Raw genomic sequence first — 26,291 nt, forward strand, 5'->3', positions numbered from 1 at the left:
ATTGGAAAAAATAAAATTAAAAAAGCTTTGTTAGATTTGGGAGCAAGTGTGAATTTAATTCCTTATTCAGTTTATGAAAAGCTTAAGTTGGGAGATTTAAAACCTACATCTGTTACTCTTTTACTAGCCGATAGGTCAATCAAAATACCTAGAGGTATTGTAGAAGATGTATTAGTTCAAGTTGATAAATTCATATATCCCGTGGATTTTATTGTCTTGGATACACAACCAATAGAAGTACATAACGAAATTCCAGTAATATTGGAACGTCCATTTCTAGCAACTTCAAATGCTTTAATTAATTGTCGAAATGGAATAATGAAATTGTCTTTTGGAAATATGACTTTAGAACTTAATGTGTTCAATTTATGTAAACAACCAAGTATTAATGAAGATGAAGATGATAATGCAATAGAAACAATTGTGGAAGAAAATATACACCAAGAAAACTTAAATCAACAATCTGAAGTTTGTTTAGTGGAAAGTTTTGATTCAAAAAATGTTTTTAAATCAAAGTTATTTGAAGAAATTAATGAACTTGAAGAAGTAAAAGAAAATAATCATCCAAAACTTGAATTAAAACCCTTACCAATAGAACTAAAATATGCTTTCCTTGGTGAAAATCAAACATATCCTATTGTAATATCTTCTACCCTCTTACCAAAACAAGAAGAAGATTTAATAACACTACTTAAAAAACACAAAAATGCAATTGGATGGACTTTGCAAGATATAAAAGGTATAAATCCTTTAATCTGCACACATAGAATTCACTTGGAAGAAAATGCTAAAACATATCAACAACCACAAAGAAGATTAAATCCACACATGAAAGAAGTTGTTAAAAATGAAGTTTTAAAACTATTAGATGCCGGAATTATTTATCCAATCTCGGATAGTAAATGGGTAAGTCCAACACAAGTAGTACCAAAAAAATCAGGCATCACTGTTATAAAAAATGAAAAGGGAGAATTATTACAAGCTAGGATTCCATCTAGTTGGCGTATGTGCATTGATTATAGAAAATTAAATGATGCAACTAGAAAAGATCACTTTCCGTTACCATTTTTAGATCAAATTTTAGAGAAAGTGGCAGGTAATCCTTATTATTGTTTTCTTGATGGGTATTCGGGGTATTATCAAATACCAATATCATTAGAAGATAAAAAAAAAACTACTTTCACTTGTCCGTTCGGAACTTTTGCTTTTAAAAGAATGTCATTTGGTTTATGTAATGCCCCGGCTACTTTTCAAAGATGCATGCTAAGTATTTTTAGTGACATGATTGAAGAATTTGTGGAAGTTTTTATGGATGATATAACTGTTTTTGAAAACTCATTTGAAAACTGTCTTAAAAACTTGGAAGAAGTTTTAAAAAGATGTGAAGAAAAAAATCTTGTTTTAAATTGGGAAAAATGTCACTACATGGTTAAATCCGGAATTGTGTTAGGGCATGTCATATCTGAAAAAGGAATTGAAGTTGATAAAGCTAAGGTTGATGTTATTGCTAATTTACCATCACCAAACACGATCAAAGAAATTCGATCATTTTTGGGTCATGCGGGATTTTATAGAAGATTTATAAAAAATTTTAGCATAATATCGAAACCAATTTCAAATCTTTTAACAAAAGATGCACAATTTGAATGGACTCAAGAATGTGAAACTGCTTTTAAAAAGATAATTAATCTTTTAACTACATCACCTATTTTACAACCTCCTGATTGGTCTTTACCATTTGAATTAATGTGTGATGCAAGTGATTATGCTGTAGGAGCCATGTTAGGACAAAGAAAAGAAGGTAAACCTTATGTGATCTATTATGCAAGTAGAACCTTAAATAGTGCTCAAATCAATTATTCAACAACTGAAAAAGAATTACTTTCAGTAGTGTTTGCATTAGATAAATTTCGATCCTATTTAATTGGTTCTACTACTATTGTTTACACTGATCATGCTGCCATAAAATATTTATCAAATAAACAAGATGCTAAGCCGAGATTAATAAGATGGATTTTGTTGTTACAAGAATTTGATCTTGTAATAAAAGATAAAAAAGGAAAAGAAAATGTAGTAGCCGATCATTTATCAAGAATAATTTCTGAATCATCTCAAAATGAAATACCAATAAATGAAAATTTTCCGGATGATCAACTATTTTATGCTACTACTATGCCTTGGTTTGCTAATATTGTAAATTTTCTTGTGACAAATAAAATGTCTTCTCATTGGAGTTCACAAGATAAAAATAAATTCTTGAAAGAGGTCAAAAAATTTTATTGGGATGATCCTTATTTGTTTAAGTATTGTCCTGATCAAATTTTTCGACGATGCATACCCGACAATGAGGTAAGTAGTGTCATTAAATTTTGTCATTCTGAGGCATGTGGAGGTCATTTTTTGTCAAAGAAAACAGCTGCAAAAATCTTTCAATATGGATTTTATTGGCCTTCTTTATTCAAAGATACACATTCATTTTGCAAATCTAGTGAAAATTGTCAGAAAATGGGTTCAATTTCAAAACGAAACATGATGCCTTTAAATTCAATCATGATTATTGAAATATTTGACAGTTGGGGAATAGATTTTATGGGTCCATTTCCATTATCTTTTGGATTCACTTATATTTTAGTGGCTGTCGATTATGTTTCAAAATGGATTGAAGCAATTGCATGTAGAACTAATGATCATAAAGTTGTGATAAAATTTTTGAAAGAAAACATTTTTAGTCGATTTGGAATACCTAGAGCTATAATAAGTGATGGGGGAAGTCATTTTATAAATAAATCATTTTCTTCGTTGTTAAGAAAATATGGTATTACACATAAAGTTTCTACTCCATATCACCCTACCCTCAAACGAATGGTCAGGTTGAACTTGCAAATAAAGAAATAAAACAAATTTTGGAAAAAACAGTCAATCCAAATCGAAAAGATTGGTCTTTAAGATTAAGTGATGCATTATGGGCATATAGAACTGCATTTAAAACATCATTGGGGATGTCACCATATAGATTAGTTTTTGGAAAGCATTGTCATCTACCTGTTGAAATTGAACATAAAGCTTATTGGGCAATTAAAGCGTTTAATACTAATTTAGATGATGCATCTAAATTAAGAAAATTGCAATTAAATGAACTAGAAGAATTAAGAAATGATGCATATGAAAATGCAAAGATTTATAAATATAAAACAAAAGCATTTTATGATAAAAATATTATGAGAAAATCTTTTGAAATCGGACAAAAAGTTTTACTTTATAATTCTCGCTTGCATTTGTTTCCAGGAAAACTTAGATCGCGATGGTCTGGACCATTTATTGTTAAATTTGTCTATCCTCATGGTGCTGTTGATGTTGAAAATCCTAAAAATAATAATGTATTTAAAGTTAATGGGCAAAGACTTAAACCGTTTATAGAAAATGAAGTTCTTAATGAAGAGTTTATGCCTTTATATGATCCAACTTAATTGTTACTTATATTTTTATTTTATTTTTGCAGAATTGAGTTCACTTCCCGGTTAAGTGGCGGATAACGGTACTCCGTGACTACTTTCAGTCGGTTTTATTTCAATTTCCCAAAATAATTGAATATATATATATAAATATATATTATGGATGAAGCTATCAAAAAACTTGGTAAATATTTTCCATCTGTTTCTAAAAAAGTTCTGAGAATGATTTATGAAGGCAGATGTGAAAGATTGAGAATGCTTATGCAAAAAGGAATCCCGGAGGATATTCGTCTTATAATTGAAGCCAAGGTTCGATTAGGTGGTGAAGTTCCAAAATTCTTACTTGTTCGAAATATGTCTGGACTAGGTAAAAGTACCTATGCGAAGAAAAGAAGGGCTAAAAGGTTAGATGTTTGTCATAATTGTGCCAGATGGACTTGTAATAGACAATGCAGATCTTTGGGATATGTTTCCATAAATAGAGAAGATAAAATTGATTTCATTAAGAATGGGCTGAGTAAAGAGTCATTAGATGATATCTCATTGACTCTTGAGACGCATTCTAGTGGAGATGTTCAAGGTCAACTTCTCCGTTTATGGAAACTATTCCAAGCGCAGCGTCATGGTAATGGTCTTGGAAATCTGACTAAAAAAGATCCTATTTGCCAATTTATAAGAAAATTGGATGGTAAGTCAACCCTCGACTCATAAATATTGAAGGAACACTGTGAGCCACAATCACATCACTGTTTATACGCATGCATGTTATTATTATATATTATTGTTTTTTTTACTATTTTCATCATTTTGTTCACATCTGTATTCCTATTTCTGTCTTATTCCTTGTTTTCCTTATAAAATCACTCAACTCTCTCTATATTTTTGAAAAGAAAAAAAAAACATGACAGGATCTTCTTCACAAAAATTGAAAAATATTTGTGTCTTTTGTGGTTTTAATACTGGAAAGAATGAAATATTTGTTGATGCAGCAATTAATCTTGGAAAAAAGTTAGCAAAGAGAAAAATTCACTTGGTTTACGGAGGAGGCAATATTGGGTTAATGGGATCTATTTCAACAGCAGCTCATCTTGGAGGTAGTCAGGTTTTGGGTATTATTCCTACAGCTTTAGCTGAAGGAAATATTACAGGTGTTACGGTTGGGGAAGAGTTGAAAGTTTCATCAATGTACGAGAGAATAACTAAAATGATAGAAAATTCTGATGCTTTTATTGCCTTACCTGGTGGTTTTGGTACTTTAGAAGAAATTTTTCATGTTGTTTCTTGGGCACAACTTAATATCCATAATAAACCTGTTGGCTTGTTGAATATCAATAACTATTATGATGGTTTGTTGACTTTTCTTGATGTAGCCGTGGAACAAAATTTTATTTCAGAAAATTCACGAAGGATGCTCATCTCTGCTTCGAATGAAGACCAATTAATTGATGATCTCCAAGCTTTTGTTCATCAACCTGATTCGGCTATAACAAAGATCAATTGGTCTCAACCAACTAGTAAGAAAAGAAAACTGGATCATTGATTCAACATGTCACGAAATGGTTTGTGTTTGTTTCTTATCTTCAATAAATTACAGGTGATATCTCTTTCATCATGTACTCTTTATTTTTCTTTAAAAAAAATGTCATATTCAGGTTTGGGGGAGGGTTTATTTAAAAAAAAAAATTTAAATTTTAAAAAAAATATTTCTATAATAATATATATTTTTTCTTTTTCAATGGCAGAGTAAGGAGTCAAAAACTCCTGACGCGCATTAGTTTTTATTTATCATATTATCACAATAGATTAGATTTTAATATTCCGTATATATTTAATTTGCAAACTACTAAAAAAATGAAGTCTTTTTGTATAGATTTTTATTTATTCTTCTTTTTATCAATTTAATAGAAAATATGTAATTGATGGGATATAAGTTATAAATAATATATAATTGTGTGTTTTCAAATAACATATTTTCTAAAACTTTTATGAGTATATAATTAAAGTGATATTGATTGAATGAATAATAACATGTATAATTGAGGGAATTAATTTGTAAAAGTGCAATATTTACTCACATAAATTTTGTGAGTGAGAGGTGAGAATTGAGAAAACAACTTATAAGCTTTTATTGATTATTAAGAAATAGTTGATTATATCTTAAGTGGGGGAGAATGTAGTAGCCCGTACCCTAATTGAGTAATTAAAAGATTAATGCTAATTAAATGAATTGGGTATCGGAAGGATCGGAAGCTTCGAAGGTGATGAAACTTAAAATTTGTAATTATTTATATGTTAAAAAGTGTGTTTTAAAATTTAAGTTTAATTAAAATTATGAAGTTGTATTATTTTAGTGTTATGTGTTTATATTTAAATGTTTTACTAAAATGTTGTATTTTACGATTTGCGCAGGTTTGGTAAAAATAAAATTACTCAAGCTACAGAGGTCATAATGGAGTAATCTCAAAACCTGTAGAATCACAAAAGAGGCATCTTCAACTTTGTAGAAGACAAGAAATTCCAAAAACTTCATTAAGATGATCAAAATAATCAAATATCAAAATGGAGACAGATTTACTTTTACTATGACCAGCTTGGAGTAAAAATATCATAAGTATTTCATATTTTATCCAAAAGGGGTGAATGAGTTGTCAAAACACATCTACAGACAAAGGGCTATGTGTTATATGTTTTGTGCAGAAGCAAAATCGGAAGTCTAAGGCATCAAACATGCCAATTAAAGTTGGGTCAATGTATTGACATTCAAGGAGACAAGCACCCACCAACTTTACTATTCCATATTTAATGAGTTTTGGACCCTTGCTCTCATTTGGCCTATAAATAGATGTGTTGTATAAGCTTTGTAGTGTGCAAGAGTGTAGAGAAGTCCTCATTTGTAAAATAAATATTGTGTGTGTGAGAATATAAGTTTGAGTGTGCATATTTATCAAGTTCAAGTATGAAATTTATTTTATCCTTACTCTTGAGTTTCATATTCATGGAAAGCTAAATCTTTTTATGTCAAGGTGAAAAGGTTTCATTGTTGGTCAAGTAAGATTGTTTATATTTTGTATATTCTTCTCTTTTTCTATTTCTATTTTGTTTTTCTAATTGATCCTTATTTGTATGTATAATTTTGGAAGATTTGTTGTTATCTATTTACATCAAATGCTTGGTACCTTGAATGTGGTTACCTTGATTTGTTGTCAAATATGATACAATAAATACTACAATAATTATATACTATAAATATATGTATCTATTTATAATAAAGTCATATATATTATTTAGACGATAGCGTGACACTGTCGGTTGTTCTAAATAATATATTGTGATTTGAACTAACATTTACTTTCTCGCATCTAACTTTTACTTTATCGCAACTAACATTTACTTTTCCGCAACTAACATTTACTTTCTCGCATATAACATTTATTTTTCCGCAACTAACATTTACTTTATCGCATCTAACATAAAGTCATATATTTTATTTAGACGATAGCGTGGCTCTGCCGGTTGTTCTAAATGAAATATTGTGATTTGATCTAACATTTACTTTTATGTCAATTTATATTTATGAATTTATATATATATTATGGGTACCATGTATTAAATATCGGCTGATATTAATATAGTGAGAACTATATTATATGATATACTTGTTTAAATATTTAATTGTTCTTTTTATGTTTATATTTATTCATCTATATATATATTATGGGTACCATGTATTAAATATCGTTTAATCTGATATTAATATAGTGGAAACTATATTATATGATATACTTGTTTAAATATTTCATTGTTCTTTTATGTTTATTCTTATTTTAGTTTTTTTATTTATTTTTATTAAGAAATCTTAAATAAACCAACAATGAACCTTTGAAACCTTGACAATTTTATAATTTGTGTATTTAAAGTTTTATAATAATATTTTCATCTATAATATATCATTACTAAAATTAAACTTACAACATCCTCTCCGTGGATCGATCTCGTACTCACGAGTATATTACTTACAGACAACCTACACTTGGGTGAATTACAATTTAAGTTGTAGCAGAAGGCACGATCGGAAGCTCCGATGAGCGATCGGAGGCACCGATGATATTACGTCATCCATGACGTGTGGTTGGATCGGAAGCTCCGATCAGGATCGGAAGCTCCGATCACCCCTATTCGAAATCAACAAGTGATATTTTGACACGTGGCAGATCAGGATCTTCGGAAGCTCCGATGGCAGGATCGGACGTTCCAATCGAGGTTCGGACGTTCCGATCAAGGATCGGAAGTTCCGATCGTTGTCTATAAATAGAGGGCCGAGACTTCATTTCCAATTGCCAATTCCGAGTATTCCCTCTCCTTTCTAGTCTATTCGAGTTGTTTTAGCCTTCCTAGGCTTGACCCGGCGGTCGGCGAGGTGTTCGGTAGTCGTAGCGGAGTTGTGCCCAAGTTCTGGAGGCATCGACATCAAAGGGCTAACGACGGACGAAGGTATAGCTTTTGCTTCCTATAAATATTTAGGAGTATGCAATAGCTTAGTTAAGGCTTTTAGAGCACTTTAATGATAGTAGTATCATTTGGCAGTGTAGAGCAGACTATAGGCGTGGACCTAGAGTTGGTAGAGCTTGCACTGATTTGAGGTACGAAAGTACTATTCGAGATATCCTGACTGAGTATGCATGTATTATGTGACTGCATGATTTATATGTCATGATATTATGCTGCATTCATTTGCATCTTGCTGTATCTCTTTCGAGATGTCTGTTAGTAGGGTTGTACCCTATCCTGTTAGTGGATGGACTTCCATCGATTTGGGTCCGGCGTATCCACGGTTATCTCGGTATGGGAGCCACCTCCTGAAACAACGGCACAACGTGCTACATACCAGGGCCCGGTCTATCTCTGTTATCTGATCCTTGACCTCGAGTTTATAGGGAGTTCACTTTGCATGCATGTATACTCATACTCTCGTATTTGAGCGTTTTATGCTCACGTCTCGTACTCTGTGTTTCTGGACACCCTATTTCATGGGGCAGGTTTGCGATTGGATGAGGAGGGTGGATCCAGGAGGGGCTAGTCAGTGGTTGACCAGCTGGAGCTTCGTCTAGGATTTATTACTGTTGTTTGGGTTTATACAGCTATTCGATTTGGTTGTATATTATTTGGATTAATTACAGATTCCTTTACTTGAGATTGTATAACGTTTATGGTTTCCGCAGTTTTATTCTGATATCTGTTTAATTAAGTTAATTGCATGCATAAGTTCTGTTTAGTAGGTGATCCGGGTAAGGGTCACTACACATCTCCTACTGTTAAACTTAATCAATGCTCAACATTGGGAATCCTTTTTTCAGCCATCTGTCCCCGACCGAATCTTTCCTCCACTGATTCACGAGTTCTATGCAAACCTTGAACTCGAATTAGGGCATGGTGATATCACCATTGCCACGATCGTTCAAGGAAGACATATCATCTTTTCTTCTGCTGATCTGTCCTCCTGGTTTGATCTTCCCAGGAATGGACCCGGTGAATAATTTTCCTAAACTTGGCCACAAAATGATCCAAATTTTGATCGTAATCTCTTTCTTAGTACTATTCTCGGTCGACAAACCACTGGTGCTGACGATCGAATCCATCTCAAGAGTCTTTGTCATGATTTCCAAATCATTCAAAAACTCATTACCACATCCATAGTTCCCCGCAGTGGAGACCTCTCCACTTGCAAATATCTGGATTTGTATATCCTTTTTCATATCATCTCCTCTCGATCTTTTAACCTTTCGCGCCTTGTTATGCAGACTATGCATCACACGGCAACGACGACTAAAAAGGTTTCCTTTCCTTTTGCCCGGTTTATTAACCGGATTTTGAGTCGTTTTGATATTGATTTTGAGGGGATCCCTTCTCTTGAAATCCAGTCGAGTCATATCATCAACCATCAGTCTATTATCAGGATGGATTTATCTTGGAATCCTGTGTATTCTCGATGGGTTGATGATCCTAGTCGAGCTTTTTCTAGATTTTCTCCTATTTCTGATTTTCATCGAGACTTTTCCTCTCTTCCTCACTCTATCCAAACCAAAGGTTTTCCGACTGGTCCGCCCAACACTGATATTCCATCCTCTTCCAGTTTTGAGGCCTTTGCATCTACCATTGGTGATCTTCCTTTCCAAGCTCCTGAGGTTCCTCCTACACCAATAAACCAATTTCCTAGCGACCGACTCTTCGAGACTCTTCATCGCATTGAGACGAGTATGCACACTCATTTTACCGAGTTGACTGCTATAGTTGCCTCTCTGGAGACTCGATTTGATGACTTCGCCGCTCGCTATCCTCCTCCGCAGCATGATGATGACTCTTAGATTTTTATTTTATTTTTATTTGTATTTTTTCTCTTGCTTTGTATTAAAAATTATTATTGTAATGAAATTGTTGCGTATTTTTTTAATTCTATATTTCATTACTTTTTGCTTATCACAAAGGGGGAGAATTAATGGTTAAAATATTAATTGAGATAAAATTTGTTTATCCGTTAAACTCTGTTGCTTATAAAAATTGTTTATGATTATCGTATATTTTATCTCCTGTTTTTAACCAAGTTTTGTGATCATCAAAAAGGGGGAGATTGTTGCGCCTTAAACGCATATAAATCTTGAATTATGAGATTAATATTTTTAATGCATTAACAAGTTTTATTTCTCTATGTTTTGATGATTAACAAAACTAGGTTAAAATGCTACTAATATTTACATTGAGCTTATTACAGAGTTAAAATTTTCAAGATGAATTAAGACTAAATTCATACTCAAGACCAGAAACAAAATTCGAAGAAGTATACTGCTACGGGATCGGAAGCTCCGATTGGAGATCGGAACCTCCGATCATGATCAAAAGCGTCTTCGAAAGCTAAGGGTAGATCGGAAGCTCCGATCAAGGTTCGGAAGCTTCGATCTATTTCAGGGAGTTTTATATTGTTCGGAATGAAGAACGGAAGCTACGAAGAACAAGTTCGGAAGCTCCGATCTATGATCGGAAGGTCCGATCATTTTCTAAGAATATTATATTGTTCGAAAGCAGATCGGAGGCAATGAAGTGAAGCCGATCGGAATCACCGAACGTGATCGGACGTTCCGATCTTGAACGGCCGCCTGATAATCTTGTTCGGAAGACTTTTGCTCGACAACACATTTATTGCGCCGATCGGAAGCTCCGAAGTGGATCGGACGTTCCGATCCAGTACACCCGCGTGTCTCAGAATTCAAATTTCGGAAGCTCCGATGCAGGGATCGGAAGTTCCGATCGATGCCGAATTTTAAGCTATAAAAAGAGACATTCCGAGGCCATTCAACACATCCCAACATCTTCAAGTCTCTCAATCCTCTCAAGCATTATCCAAGCCATTTGTTGAGCAATTTGTAGCCCCTTTTGAGTGTTTAAAATATATTCACATATCGAGTTGTATACGGGGTTGTAAAATCGAGGGTTGTTTGTTTGTGAGTTGGTTGCTCGGTTTTGTAAACACTTGTGTGTGAAGTCAAGTATATTTTACGAGTGTTGAGGCTATCCTTGGAGCCCTTAAGACCAAGAGTGTTGAGTTGTATCGGCGCGGTGATCGTGTCAAGTTGTAAGGCTATCCTTGGAGCCATCAAGGCCAAGACGTTCGAAGTGCTAGTGGATCCTTTGTTAATCGACTTAACCAAGAAGGGGAGACGTAGACGATTTATCGTCGAACTTCCATAAATATCTTTTATCCCTTTTACTGCTTTATTTACATTACACATTTATTTACCGCACTTATTATTTGATTGCTTAAGTCTTCTGCTTGCGTACTTGCATAATTGCTTTAAATTGCTAAAGTTGCCAATAGAACCTAAATCCCCCCCCCCCCCCATTAGGTTCTAACATGAAGGTTATGGATCTAGCATCGTTCGCCCCGCTGTTGAGGAGAACAATTTTGAACTGAAGCCCTCTACAATTCAGCTGATCCAATTACAAGCTAGATTTTGGGGTACGTCTGTGGAAGACCCCTACGCTCATCTGGAGCATTTTCTGTCGACATGTGACACGTTCAAAGTTAATGGGGTAACATCTTATGCATTGCGACTGTGGTTATTCCCATTCTCTCTTCAAGGCGAAGCTGTTGAGTGGTTAGATGATTTACCTGCGGGTTCCATCACTACATGGAACCAACTTGTTCAGACTTTTCTGAACAAGTATTTCCCTCCTACTAAGATGGCGAAGTTGTTCTCAGATATTATATCTTTCAAGCAGAAGGAGGGAGAATCTCTATATGTGGCGTGGACTCGATTTAAAAATATGTTAAGGATATGTCCTTAACATAATCTTACTCAGAGCCAGCAGACTCAGACGTTCTACAATGGAGCCGATCAGTCGGTTCGATCTATGCTGGATGCTGCGGCTAATGGATGTTTGTTCAGGAAGACGCCAGCTAAAGCCTGGGAGATCATTGGCAATATGGCAGAGAGTAACATTGGGTGGCCAGATGTAAAGAGAGAGATGAAGGCTGGAGTTTTAGAGGTCGATGCTTTAATGACCCTGAATGCTAAGATTGACGCGTTGACACACCAAGTGGCACTCATGAAAATAGCATCGGTCAATCAAGCACAAGGGAATATGCAACAAGACCAGCAGTTATTTGAATTTGAGACTGTGAATTTTATGGGCAATCAAGGAAGGCAGACGTACAACTCCTACAAAAACTATAATCCAAACTGGCAGCCTAAGCAAGAGGAGAAGAAGCCGAGTTTTGAGGAGATCATGATGAAGTACGTGGCGGGTACTGAGGCTCGCTTGCAGAATCAGGAGAGCATGCTGCAGAAGCTGGAAATTCAGATGAGTCAGATCGCAACCCAATTATCAACCCGGCCTGCTGGAGCTTTACCGATCAACACTGAACCAAATCCCAAAGGCGTGAATGCAATTATGGTAGTGACGAGATCACAATCTGAACAGTCTGAGAAGCAACCGGAAGAAGAGAAGGCTATGGAAGGGCCGAAAATTGATGAAGAAAAAGAGGAGGTGCGTGCAGAAAAATCCTCCACGACAGGTAAGAAAGGTAAGATTTCAGAATTTGAAGTTAATGAAAATGTTGATTTATCTACTTTACCTTTCCCCCATAGAGCTAAGCAATTGTTATTTGATTCTTAATTTAAAAAGTTTCTTGAAATCTTCAAGAAACTGCATATTAACATACCTTTTGCAAATGTTTTGGCTGAGATGCCGAATTATGCAAGATTTCTGAAGGACTTGCTGAAAAACAAAAAGAAATTGAATGACGTAACACAAGTCACACTGAATGAGGAGTGTTCGGCGGTGCTAAAAAAGAAGCTTCCACCAAAATTTCAGAATCCAGGGAGTTTTTCTATACCCTGTCATATTGGAAGTCTGTCTTTTGATAATGTGATGTGTGATCTAGGATCGAGTATAAATTTAATGTCATATTATATTGCTCGAAAACTAGGAATAGAAAATATTGAACCTGCTGCTATATCTCTCAAATTTGCTGATGGTTCTATTAAATATCCGAGAGGGATTGTAGAGAATGTCCTAGTCAAGATTGATAATTTAATTTATCCTGTAGACTTTGTTATCCTTGACATGGAGGAGGAGTTAGAGGTTCCGTTGATTTTAGGATGCCCTTTAATTGATGTTGAGAGAGAAGAGTTGGTACTGAGGCTGAATGATGAACAAGTAGTTTTTACCATGCTTAAGTCGGCTACTGAGAGCCCAATTTTGAAAGCTTGTTCTACTATTCGTTTGATTGATATGCTTGATGTTGTTGGTGATGCATGTCAGCAAGTGCAGTTGTCTGCAGGAATTGGTCCAATGCATAAAATTTTTAATGATGTAGCATGCAAGTGCAGGACTGATTCGAGTTTTTCACAGACGGTGGATAAACCACCTTGAATTTCGCCACTCAAGAGAGGAGTATAGTCGGGCTATAGACTATAAATTTAGCGCTGACTGGGAGGCAACCCAGTGTTTTTGCTTTTGTTTTTTATTTTGTTTTTGTTTTGTTTTTATTTGAGTTTTTTTTTTTTCCCATGCCCGTTGGTCGTGCCTGCCGATATTCTATAATGCTGATACCGTCCCGAAGGATTCTGTCAAGAAGGAAGAGAATGAATCGAAAACCAGTGGAGTGTTATTTTTGTTTTCTTTGTGTTTTTGTTTTTCATTGCATTGTGTGTTTGTTTGCATTCCGTTCATTGTTCTGGAGCATTGAGGGCAATGCTTTGGATAAGTATGAGGGGGGGGGGGGGGGGGGGGATAGACTAGTTTTGCATTTCTGTGTTTGTTTTGCATCTGTCATGTTTCATGTTTGTTTTCATATTATTTATTTTTGTTTGTTTGTGTTGTCTTGCATGAGTGGGATGAGTCATAATAGCCAATGATGATGAAGTTTATGTTGAAAAAAAATTTATTTTTGAAAAATTTTGCTCTTGACTTGACACGAGAAACTGTAGGTTGAATCGTGAATATTTATAAGCACTTGTGTTAGACCAGTGGAGTGTAACGAAAGATTTGATGAAGTTTCTGTTTGTTTGACCATTGCACGGCAATAGGTGGTTTGTGGATCTTGATTGTGTTCTATGAATTTTGATGAGGCTCTAGTTTACACTTATGATCTTGGGCGCACCTAGAAAAAAAAATTTTTGTATACAATTCCATCCGGGCCTTGAAAGGATTAAAATCCTATAAAAAATTAAATTTAAGGCTAAGTATGCGGATTAAATGGGATTGATGCTCCATCCGGGCTATAGACGAGGGGATTAGAAAGAAAAAATAGAATGCTTTTTCGTATCCTAGCCAGTTATAGCAAAGTCAGCGGGTAATTATTGGGGCTAAAGCAATACCGGGTGCAAAATCCGGAGGTGTGTAATTCATTATCTCAAGAGAGGTGGGTATGTCTAGAGGTAGTTGGAAGGAGTGGACACTTGAAGAGTGAAACTTGCACTAAATTGTCATAGATCGCAAAACAGATTTGAGACGAATTCGGTCTAAGTTGTATGAAACTGGAATGACATTTCACACACACACGTTCACGTTAAACCGAAAGTGTATTATGAAAAGTTGAGAGCATGTAGGTGATTTTGTTTTGTGTTTGAACTTCTCGGAGGCTGTGCACATTCATGATTCGTCCTCACTTATGTTTTTGTTTGCATATTATTTTTGCATGTTTTGCTCGAGGGCGAGCAAAGTTTAAGTATGGGAGTGTTGATAAGTGAATTTTGTATGCATTAGTTTGTGATATTTTTATGTCTATTTTTTTGTGCATTCATATTGTTTTTATGTATTTTTATGTGTTTTAAGTGCATGTGTGTGTATTTCACTCCTCGGGTTGATTTTGTAGGAAAATGGATTTTTGAAGAGTTAATTATGGAGCAGTCTTGATCTAAAATTCATATTTAATTTTAGAAAGGTCCAAATCCGATCTCCACCAATCAGAATGAAGTTCAAGATGTTTTGAAGCTGATGTCCAAATTTTAGCTTGATCCGACGGCTAGAAATCAAGATATGAATTTTTCAAAACTGTCGCTTGGAGCAGGTTGAAAGTTGCGCTGATGGTGAGTGTGTAGCGCGTTTGCCCTTGTGTTTGGCGCTAACAAGAAATGGTGGAGGCGCTATCGCGCTAAGGAAAGAGAGTTTAGCGCATGAATGAGCGCTAACGCGCAAGAGGAAGAAGGGAATCGCGCATGAAGTCTGTGCGTGAGTTTTTCTCGGGCAGAAAATATCCCGCTCGAGCGAGAGTTGATGCTCGCTCGAGCGAGCGAGATGTGATTTCAAATCTTCGGAGCAGGAGAGTGCTCACTCGAGCGAGACCCTATGCTCGCTTGAGCGAGCCGCGGGACCAGAGTTTTATTTTTGGAAAATTCTTGCTCGGGAAGGATTTTATCTTTTTAATATTTGGGACCTATAAATATATTTTTTAGTATCAGAATAAGGGTTCCAGTTCCAGATTTTCAGAGGCGGCTACAGGCTACATGCTTGGGAGAAGATTTCTTATTCTTTCTTTTATTTTATTTTTACTTTTCATGATTAAAAACCTTGTTTGATCATGAATTTATTTATTAAGTAGTTTTCTCTTTCGATCAAGGCCACGTGATTGGGCCAGATAATTTATGTATAAAACTCGTTTGTTTATTTGAGATTTTTAGACTTGATTTGATTTTATTGATTATCGAATTTATATTTGTCTTACAAATTTCTTGGCTAGTTATTTGTTTGCTTGTTAATCGATTCCAAGTCGACAGAGGAGGTCTCGAATTCGATCACTTTGATAGTCAACATAGTGTAAAACTGACTAAAAATAGAATTCGGTTTCATTATGCGGTTTGGGTGTAAACTGAATTTTCCCAGTTATTCATGCATTCAAGTTTGATTAGAATTACGAAAGATTAGTTCATCAATATTTGAATAGGTTTGATTGTTCTAGAAATAGTCATTCGAACAAATTAGGAAAATTCTCGTGAATTAAGATTAAGTCTGATGTCTTAGATCGACTGCTTGTTACATGAATTGTCTGGTACCTACGTGAGTCCTTGATCGAAGTTTTACCAAATTTGAGTTAAATCCAAATTTTTCAGCTCCGTTTTAGTTTATTTAATTTTATTTGCAATTTTATTTGTTAGTTAAAAATCTGAAATCATCCTTTTAATTAGTCTAGATTAGGTAAAAATAAATATATTTTGGCAATAATTTTTATGCAGTCCCTGTGGGTTCGACACTTGGACCTTTGTCCACTATATTATTACTTGACCTGGTATGCTTGTCAGTTGAATTTATTCACACCGATTAACGCGGTCAATACACAAGGAATCTATAAGCGCTACTGTTGTGTGCATATCCTATGAAAATGCAATCAACAGTTTTTGGTCAAATTTTTACCTTTTTCGGAGTAGGTACGACTACCTTGGCAAGACACCCCCACACTCGCAAATATTGGTATGAAGGTATTCTTCCTTTCCATAATTCATATGGACTTTTATCTTGCTTCTTTCGGGGTATCTTATTTAAAAGGTAATTAGCTGTTAGAACAGCTTCCCCCCACATGTTTTGTGATAAACCAGAACTCAGTAACAGTGCATTCATCATTTCTTTCAAAGTGCGATTTTTTCGCTCTGCGACACCATTTTGCTAAGGAGAGTAAGGTGCAGTTCTTTCGTGTCTGATACCATGTTGAGCACAAAACTCAGCAAATGGTGATTCATACTCTCCTCCACGATCACTTCTTAGCACCTTAATTTTCTTGCTAAGTTGGTTTTCAACTTCACTTTTGTAGTGGACAAACTTTTCAATAGCTTCATCTTTACTTTTAAGAAGATAAACATAACAATATTTTGTGCTATCGTCTATAAAAGTAATGAAGTATTTGTTTCCACCACGTGTTTGTACTCCTTTTAAATCACATAGATCAGAGTGTATTAAATCAAGGGGTTCACTTTTCCTTTCAATTGTTTGAAAAGATGATCTTGTTAGTTTTACCTCAACACAAGTTTCGCATTTGTGTTGTGTATCAATTTTGAATGTAGAAATGTTTTTCAAGTTAATTAATCTACGAATCGTATCATAATTAACATGTCCTAGTCTACCATGCCACAAATTGGAAGACTCAAGCAAGTAAGCATAAGATTTCATCTTATTGATCACGGGCTTAATAGCCATTACATTGAGTTTGAACAAACCATTGCTTACATAGCCTTTTCCTACAAACATTCTACTTTTAGACAAAACAACTTTATCTGACTCAAACACAATGCGAAAACCATGCTTGTTAAGCAGCGACCCGGATACCAAGTTCTTATGGATGTCTGGCACATACAACACATTGTTCAAAGTCAGCTCTTTTCCAGAGGTCATCTTCAAAACCACTTTTCATTGTCCCTTGATTTCAGAAGTTGCAGAATTTCCCATAAACAACATTTCCCCGTTCTCGGATTCCTCAAGATTTGCAAACATCTCTTTGTCAGAGCAAACATGGCGAGTGGCACCAGTGTCAATCCACCACTCCCTTGGGTTTGAACCAACCATATTTACTTTAGAAATGACAGCACAGAGGTTCATGTTTGAAACCTCATGGGATATGTTCTCCACCATATTCACCTCTCGGTTTTTCTTTGGCTTCTTGCACTCAGAGGCCTTGTGACCAGTACCATCACAGTTGAAGCATTTTTCGGAGAACTTCTTCTTCGTAATGCCTCCTTTTGGTCCCATCTTCATCCTTTTGTTCGAAGGATTGAAGTGTTTCTTTTTCGAGCTTTGTCCATGCTCGACAACATTTTCTTTAGCAATAATCGGAGAAAACAGTCGTCTTTTAGAGCTCTTGTTGTCTTCCTCGACATGAAGTCAAACAATGAGTTCTTCAACATTCATCTCCTTTCGCTTATGTTTCAAGTAGTTCTTGAAATCCTTCCATGCCGGTGGTAGATTCTCAACAATGGCCGCCACTTGGAAGGATTCGCTCAACGTCATCCCCTCAGAGTGAATCTCGTGAAGAATCACTTGGATCTCTTGAACTTGGCTGATAACTGGCTTGGAATCCACCATCTTAAAATCCAGAAAGTAGCCTACAAGAAACTTCTTGGCCCCAACATCCTCGGTTTTGTACTTTTTGTCAAGGGATTCCCATAGCTCTTTGGCCGTTTTCTTTTTGCAGTACACATTGTAGAGCGAATCTGCCAATCCGTTCAGTACGTAATTTCGGCATAGGAAATCAAAATGATTTCATGCCTCCAAAGCACTGACGGATTCAACATCTCCCTCACCCTCCTTGAGCCTAGGAGCATCTAGCGAGAGGAATCTGGCGAGGTTCAGCGTCGTCAAGTAGAAGAGCATTTTCTGCTGCCACCTCTTGAAGTCTGCACCAGTGAACTTCTCTGGCTTTTCTTCGTGACTGTTATGAACAGGAACGGCAGTACCACGTGGGGCAACAGGAGGAACGACACGGTTTGGAACCGTGACAATAGGGGCAACCAGAGTAGTCTCACTTGAAGCAGAAGCTATTACTGAAACAATTCACGTAGTGAGTACAAAAAATCTGTTTTAAGTTTGTTATCCAAAATATGTAAACTCAAAACGCGAATATAACAGAAACAATATACTAAGAACGAAGTAAGATCGTATAACAATTCAGTAGTATATTGAGCATGTAATTACTGTAAAGTATAAACAGAATGAGTAAGGAAACAGTTAAGCAAACCGAGGCCTGTAACTAGTACAGTTTCCTTAAAACAGATTCGTCCCCTCCTGTGTGTGCTTTGAGGATTACACGGACGTCTGTCTCCCAGGATACAACGGGAAAACCTTGTAGAAACCTAGCACAAAGGAACTACAATGGCAAACCGAGAATGTACCTGAACAGTATCACGACGAAACAGAAGAAGAAGAACAGAGCTACAGCGAAAGCAGAACGCAGCTGATCCGAGGAACAGCGAAAGCAGAGTGCAACTGAGAGGATTTCATGAGATTTGTTTGCTTGTGAGATTGCTTTTGAAGGACTAGAGTTTGCCTCTATATATAGGCATCGGGCTGGGCAGATGGAAGGCCAAAGGCTGGAAGATGAAGCACCAATAGTCTGACAGCTGAAGCACCAACGGACATCCAGCTGAAGGGTCTCATCCAGAAGCTTCTCAGGGCATGTGGAAGGTCAAAATCGAAAAATAAAATAGCAAAAGGTGGCCAACACTTGGTAGGAAATTTTGCCTTGATCGGTCCGACATTCGACATACCCAGGTCGCGCTCGTACGCTTGCACACTCAAGTCAAGCCTGTTTCAATGCAAATTGGGCCCTTGATTTGTACCCCCCTTTTGCGCAAGCGCGCGCGAGAGAGAGCCTTTTGACCAATAATTATTACACCTTTACAAAGTGTAACACAATATAAGCACACCCATGCCAAGTTCTTTTTCCAATGTGGGACACTCACTTTTTTCCCACTTACACATCCACATAGCAAGCCCAATTGCTTGTCCAAAATTTCATTCACATAATGAAAGCCCAATAGCTTAACCAATTTTCATTCACATAATGAAAGCCCAATTATCCTAAAAAGTCCAACAATATCTATCCAAATAGAGCTTAATATAGATGACATATTGTCACATAATGGTAAGTAAATTCTTATGTAATTAAATTATTTATTATTATATTATATATATATATATATATATATATATATATATATATATATTTTCGTGTAGCATGAAACTAAGTACAAAATTCATAAAAGGAACCCGCCCACCATTATTTCTGTTCGTCTTGATATTCAATGTTCATTAAGTAAAATTTTCAATTAATACACTAGCTTGCAAACAAAATAGTCAAATAATATGCATTATAAAAATCTTGTGACACACACTTCTTAAAAAAATATTCGTAAGAAAATCAAACGATCGTTTATTTCATCGATTCAAATTCGTAGATATTTTTCCTAGTTTATTATAAACGTTAAAATATAAAAATAAATTAAACATAAACTTGGGAAATTATTCAACGCGTGGGGCCGGTCGAATTATCCAGAATACCACATCCATTTGACCTTATGAATAGACACACAATTAAACATGGAAACAATAAAATTAAGTGGAAAAATAGTGTTATCTTAGCTGTATTAGTAGTTGTCACTAAAATATCTCGTTCTCTAGATATTTTGCTTATACTTTAATTACGAATCAAATCAAACAAGGGAGGGCCCAAACATGGCGAATCATTTGTCATTTATTTCAAAACAGAATAATAATAATTAGACGCAGCACATGTATTTTTGTTTGTTTAGGTATGAATTATTGTTTTACTTTAGTTTGAACTCGAGATATCGTCTCAATATGAGATTGATGAGATATCACGGGATCAAACCACATCTGACATATACTACATATATCTATATCCATGACTATGAGACTATAACTACACTATACTACATATATCTATATCCATGACTATGAGACTATAACTACACATAAATAGTCATATGTTGCGATTTGAAATTAAAAATTCAATAATTCAATATTCTTGAGCTTCTCATTTTATATTATTTATTGACAAATGAGATAATTACACGTAGTAATGCAAAACTCCAACATGATATGGCTAGAGGCTTTCACCTGATGTAATTGGCCATGGGAATAGTGTGGGGATCTCAAAGATCATATTGCTAATGATGGATTGTGAACTGGGTGGATCACACACTGAGCTGCAAAATGATGTGTACTAAACTGCTAATTGATGTGGTATAAGAAAATATTGATGTGACATTAAAAATAAATTATGTATTGATATTAAAAAATTTATTATTTGTACGACGTCAACTCAGTATTTTGACAAACTATGATTGAAAATCAATTTTTTTAATAAAAAAAACAATGTTACGGGACTAAAATCTAAGCACAATTTTTTTCCCCTTAAGCATTCATTTCATTGAAAATGAGATCATACTCTTAAAACAATGTTATAAAAGTGTATTTAAATATATTTATCAATCCGGAGTTCACACTTTTTTCAATAGATATAAAGATAATTATCCATCTTATATTCAACTGGTGCTTTTGTTATTGAAAATAAGATCTTACTCTTAAAACAATGTCATAAGAAGTGTGAAATTTTATAATAGATATATAAAGATATTTACATATTCAACTTAAGTATTATCTGAAGGAGAAGGTGAAATTTCTCTGATTTCATATTCAATAAAATATAATTATTTTATCGCATTAAATTCTTCACCCCAAATATCATTTTGAACTTGAACAAATGCATTTATGATTTTAGTAAAAAAAACAACACCGACCAATTAATCTGAAAAAAAAAAAAAAACTGTATTCAATTGAATTTTTTTTAAAATAATATCCTTCTAAAAGGCTTTATTTTTTAAAATAATTTTCATGCAAATAAAATTATTTTTAAATCTAATGTTCTCCATCAATTTCGTATGAATATATGTAAACGCACTATTTTCAATTTATTTTTAATTTTTTTGTTATCATTACATATTATCTATACCTACATACCTACATATTAAGTAAGAAGACCTTATGGTCTCTTGGTATAGTATACCAATAAAATAAAAATTAAAAAAAAAAAACCATTCCCTCCACTATTTCAAATTTTTCCCTCCATTATGATTTATTTTTTTCTTTTTAATTTAATTACTTCTTTTCTTTTCACCTCAAATTTTGTATTTATTATATAATATAATTATTTTAATTGAAAATTTTAATTAAAATATAATTTTATTATAAAAATAAATTATTTAGCACGCATTAGTTGATAGTATTATATAATATACAAAACATTAATTTAACCGTAAAAAAAAATACAAAACCTTAATTTTTGGTACAGGTCTACAGAATGGATACACACACACACACTTGCCATCATGGCCCACGGGCTTATCTTTTTGGCCCGAGCTGGGCTTCGGGCTACAAAAATATCTGGTTGACATCAGCGCCGCCTGACGTGTCAGATTCTAGCTTTAACTGACACGTGTGAAAAGCGCCTTAATGTGGGGTCTCCTTCCTTAATCTCTGCTGCGAAGGGTTTTTTTTGCCTAATTGCTCCATACATTTTCTTCAGATTTATCCGGTTTGATTCCTGTAATCGCCATTTCGACTTCATGGAAGGAAATTGTCAGCCGAAGATGCCGCCGCCGCCGCCGGCGGGGGATTTTGGTTGCGTTCATGAGTTATCTCGGTCGAACTTGGACACTTTTGCTGCGAATGGGAAAGATATTTTACGTCGCACGGCGAATGCAGTGACGGTAATTTTCCTATTAGTTTTATGTTTTGTGACTCTTTGTTGTGTATATATTTTTTGTTTCGTCCTTTTGACCTCTAGACTCTAGTTTTCGTCTGATCTTTTAAGAATTTTATGCACGCTTCTTGCTTGGTTGATTGGAATTGCTTTTGAGATTCCTGTGACTGGTTTTTATTTTTATTTTTCTCACTTTTGCTTCCTTGGTCCTTTTTTATTTTATTTTTTTATGTGGTTGTATTAGGCTTCGGTTTTTGATGTCATGCGCTCATTTTGGCTGGCTCGACTTCAGATAAAAGTGATTTTTTGTTGCCTTATATGAAAGGAAAAGCAGCTCTTCAAACGGATAATTTTCATGTTGAGGTTTTGATTTAGATTTATTAGTTTTTTTCAATACCTTTTGTCTCTTAAATTATGCCTTATGGAGTGGGAAAAATTTTGTTTCGATCCCTTTAACTGGAACTGTCACATTTGAACACACGCGTTCGTCAAATGTAAGTTGTAACCTGTTCTTAAGATGGTTAAATTGCTATAAGGAAAATTGGCTCAGATGTAAAACGAAGCAGGAGCTTTAAAGAGGAAGGTCGATAATTGTTTATAGAATTTAAGTAGATTCACTTGAATGTCAAAATGATGATACTGGCCCTTCTTAGTTGCGTGGTCTCATTTTCATTGTGTATTACATTAGCTATTGATACATTTTTTTGCAAATGTTAACTGGGCATAATGCAAATTTTTAGGTTGCATCTGGTTTGGATAACATCCAACCCCTCGTTTAAAATACTGTCCTCTATTTTGCTAGCTGTAGCTCAATTATTTGATTAGAGTTTCGGGCAAAAGGGGCTTCAAAATTCGTTTTGGAGTTTTAATGCTCATAGGCTTTCATGAAGCCATGGTAGACGTAAAAGAGATGAAAGTAAACCCTGGACATCAACCTAGTTAATTAGCTGTATGTGTTTTAACTTTTAGTCATACATTAGTTTCATGTATCAGACTTCCTAGCATATTAAAATGAAAGGATTATTTCCATGGAGCCTAAAAATCTTAAAGTTAGTATTTTTACTGGTTTTCTCCATGATTCTTCACAGGATGACTGCACTCCGTGGACAAACGAGAAGCACAGTTTATATCTTACTCATTTGGAAGTGTCATTTGTAAAACATTTGCATCGTTCAATGGATTTGATTGTGCAGAACTCTGAGAAGAGCCAAATAGACACAAATATTTGCCAAAAGCGACCAGCCAATGTCCAAACTTTTGCTGAGCAGGTTAAACACATTGAAGATCTCAATTTACGTTTTCAAACAAACTGCATACATGACCACATTAACTTTTTTGTTTTATTTTCCTTTCCCAGTTTACTGTTTCAAGGCATGGTTATTGTCCAAGGATTAGTAATGAAAGAGACAAGTCTTTTTCCCATGTTTCTTCTGATACTCATAATTCTCTCTCGAGTCCCTGCGTAGACAATTTCAAACACTTCCAAAGGTATTGCCAGCCAATATCAGCTGATATGCATCAATTCCTAAAGCTTCACTGTACGAAGAAACACAAAAATGGAAAAGTGATGGTCTCTCCTCAGTTGGCAACATGTTCAAAACAATTTTCTGCCTGTAAATCGGACAAGGCTGATACATTTCACTTAATGAAAGGTGATTCCAACTCAATCTTTTGGTGATACTGATAACTAGTTTTTTTTTTTTTCCCTTATTTTTGGTAAGGAAGCTGTAGATTCAAATTGCTGGTACTAGAATTTTCTTATACGAGGGTGCTGAGGCTTTTTTTCTTTTTCTTTTTCTTTTTCTTTTTCTTTTTCTTTTTCTTTTTCTTTTTCTTTTTCTTTTTCTTTTTCTTTTTTTCTTTTGGTATGAATGTCCAATGGCGTTTCCTGCGCCAAGTGGAAGTATATAGCATTATACACTCAGATTCAAAGAAACTGAACACCCATTTTCTTGCTTATGAGTTGTTGATGCCATGAAATATGCATGCCAGCAAATCCTAACCAAAATTTTAGTGTAGCTTCTTCTCCATTGCTCCTTAATGACTTTCATATATTATTAATTATAATATAGCTATCTCATGGATGATACATTTTTCAGAAAGTTTGCTGCACTTCTCAAATTTTAAGTTCAAAATATCTGGCATCTCTGATGTATGCAGTTGAGCTTTAAGTCTGAACAAGTATGAAGTTTAACATTCATATTGTTTCTAGTGCAATGCACATGAAGAAATGAGTATGATCGTCATGTTACAAGTCTTTATGATTGCCATAGGCATTTCCCAAGAAAGAGTAAATATAATACTCTCAGCTTGTTTCTTGTGATGAAATAAACATGCAAGAAAAATTTAATATTTGTTTGGTTTGTTAGTGTAGCCAATTCATAATTGGAAGGAAGATGGTTTTTTAATTCAATAAAGCTGCACTAAGCTGGGTTACCAGTTGACTCGATTGATTTTGTTTTGCCAGTCCGCGTAGCTAATTAGAGAGGATTTGAGGATTAGCTTTGATCCTATTTTAGAAAATGGTTCAATTGATTGGATTTTAGTTTGTATAACCTGAAGCGAAATAATAAAAGTCAAGATAAAAAGGAAGGATGATGGTTGCGTGTGCAGAGTATGTTTTACCAGAAAGTAGAGAAAAAGAATATAAAACCTGAAAGTTGAAGAATCAAATTCAAAAGACGAGGTTCTTTGCAATTTACATGACGTTTCATCGTATGAAAATACTGAAATTCATGGTGATTGACAGTCTTTTTTCTCTTCTGTCTTCCTCAGTTGCAAAAATGATTTTCTAAACCAAAAATATTTTTATCATGTCATCATTTTGCAATTTTCTTATGTGACCTTTGCGTGTTTTAAATGTTTTTCATGAGCACTGACATGTGAAAGTCAGGTAAGCATATATATGTAATCAATCTATCCTAGCAGGTAAGTTTTGCCGTTAGTTTTGTAACATGTTTCTGGTTTTTCAGAATCGCTAATGTCTGCGAATAATAGAAGTGCAAACAAATTTCAGTTGGCAAGTGTCCCTATACCATTTTGGTCATTAAATTATTCCAATGATCCTTTTTTCCTGCAGAGGGTATGGGGCAAAATTTTGTGGATCAAGACAATTCATACAATCCCAAAAACAAGTCTCAGTCGAAGAGATTGAGGACAGCAGTAGCAGGTCGTTTAAGTTATGATCACAAAATTTCTGGAGATTATTTCCTTTCATCAATTGATTTTTGTTAGATATGTTTCTGATCCATCTTTTGGTTCTTTCAGATTGTGACACACAAGAAATTCCATAAACGATAAAACAGATGACTCAGGCTGTTTTAGACCACCTTTTTCTCATCCGATTCTCACGGGCTGAGGCTTTGCTTCTGATAGACAACTGAAACGGGAAAAATTGTCACGCCGTGAACTCAAGCCATTTCCAAGGTTTTTAATGTCAATTTACATGTTAAGAGATTGCGGCCGTGTTTTCGATCTTATGGTAAGATAATGATGCCACGTTAATTCATTCGTTTGATGTATAGAGGAAGTGTAGATGATATATATCTATGTAGGGAATGGAAATTTGTTTCCTATCCTTGGTTTGTATTAGTCTGAATTGTTGAGATGTGTAAATGATTTGTAATTAAGAGGCCATCTTGCTTTTTTTGGCCACTTTTTACGGGTTGTTTTGTGGAGTTATTAGGTTGAATATTTGCCTAGGTACATATTACATGTACATATAAATTCAAATCAGCATATAAGCATATATTGCACACTATTTATTCATAACATAATTAAAAAAAAATGATGGATATGAAAACTTACTATTCATGAATACAATATTTTTCACTTAAGCCAACATATATTACATATTATTTTTTCATAAGTCAATTAACAAAAATGATATTTTTGCAGGGAAAATTATTTTGGACATAAAAAATAATATTTTTCATAAATCTAATAACTTTTACTTAAATCAGCATAAGTGATGCCCCGGTAAGCCAGGAGGGCAGAGCCACGAATGCCCCGGAGTGGTAGGGCCGTATTAAGGCAGCCCAGTAGCCTCAGGAGCCCGGAAAACCAGGTCTGCAAGA

The 26,291-nt window shown here is 34.8% G+C and overlaps 1 protein-coding gene and 1 pseudogene across 1 annotated transcript; both read left to right on the forward strand.

Annotated features, from left to right (window-relative positions):
- Nucleotides 1-1,425: 1,425 nt before the first annotated feature.
- LOC140888565 (uncharacterized) lies at nt 1,426-15,132 on the forward strand (annotated as a pseudogene).
- A 6,824-nt stretch (nt 15,133-21,956) lies between these two features.
- On the forward strand, nt 21,957-25,903 carry LOC140892488 (cold-regulated protein 27-like). Its single transcript, XM_073301405.1, has 5 exons — nt 21,957-22,222; nt 23,304-23,483; nt 23,573-23,867; nt 25,295-25,384; nt 25,483-25,903. Exons 1-5 carry the CDS (start codon nt 22,079-22,081, stop codon nt 25,506-25,508), a joined length of 735 nt encoding a protein of 244 aa, XP_073157506.1. The 5' UTR covers nt 21,957-22,078; the 3' UTR covers nt 25,509-25,903.
- Nucleotides 25,904-26,291: the final 388 nt, after the last annotated feature.

This window comes from Henckelia pumila, chromosome 3, assembly GCF_033568475.1.
Source record: "Henckelia pumila isolate YLH828 chromosome 3, ASM3356847v2, whole genome shotgun sequence".
NCBI classification, from domain to species: domain Eukaryota; kingdom Viridiplantae; phylum Streptophyta; class Magnoliopsida; order Lamiales; family Gesneriaceae; genus Henckelia; species Henckelia pumila.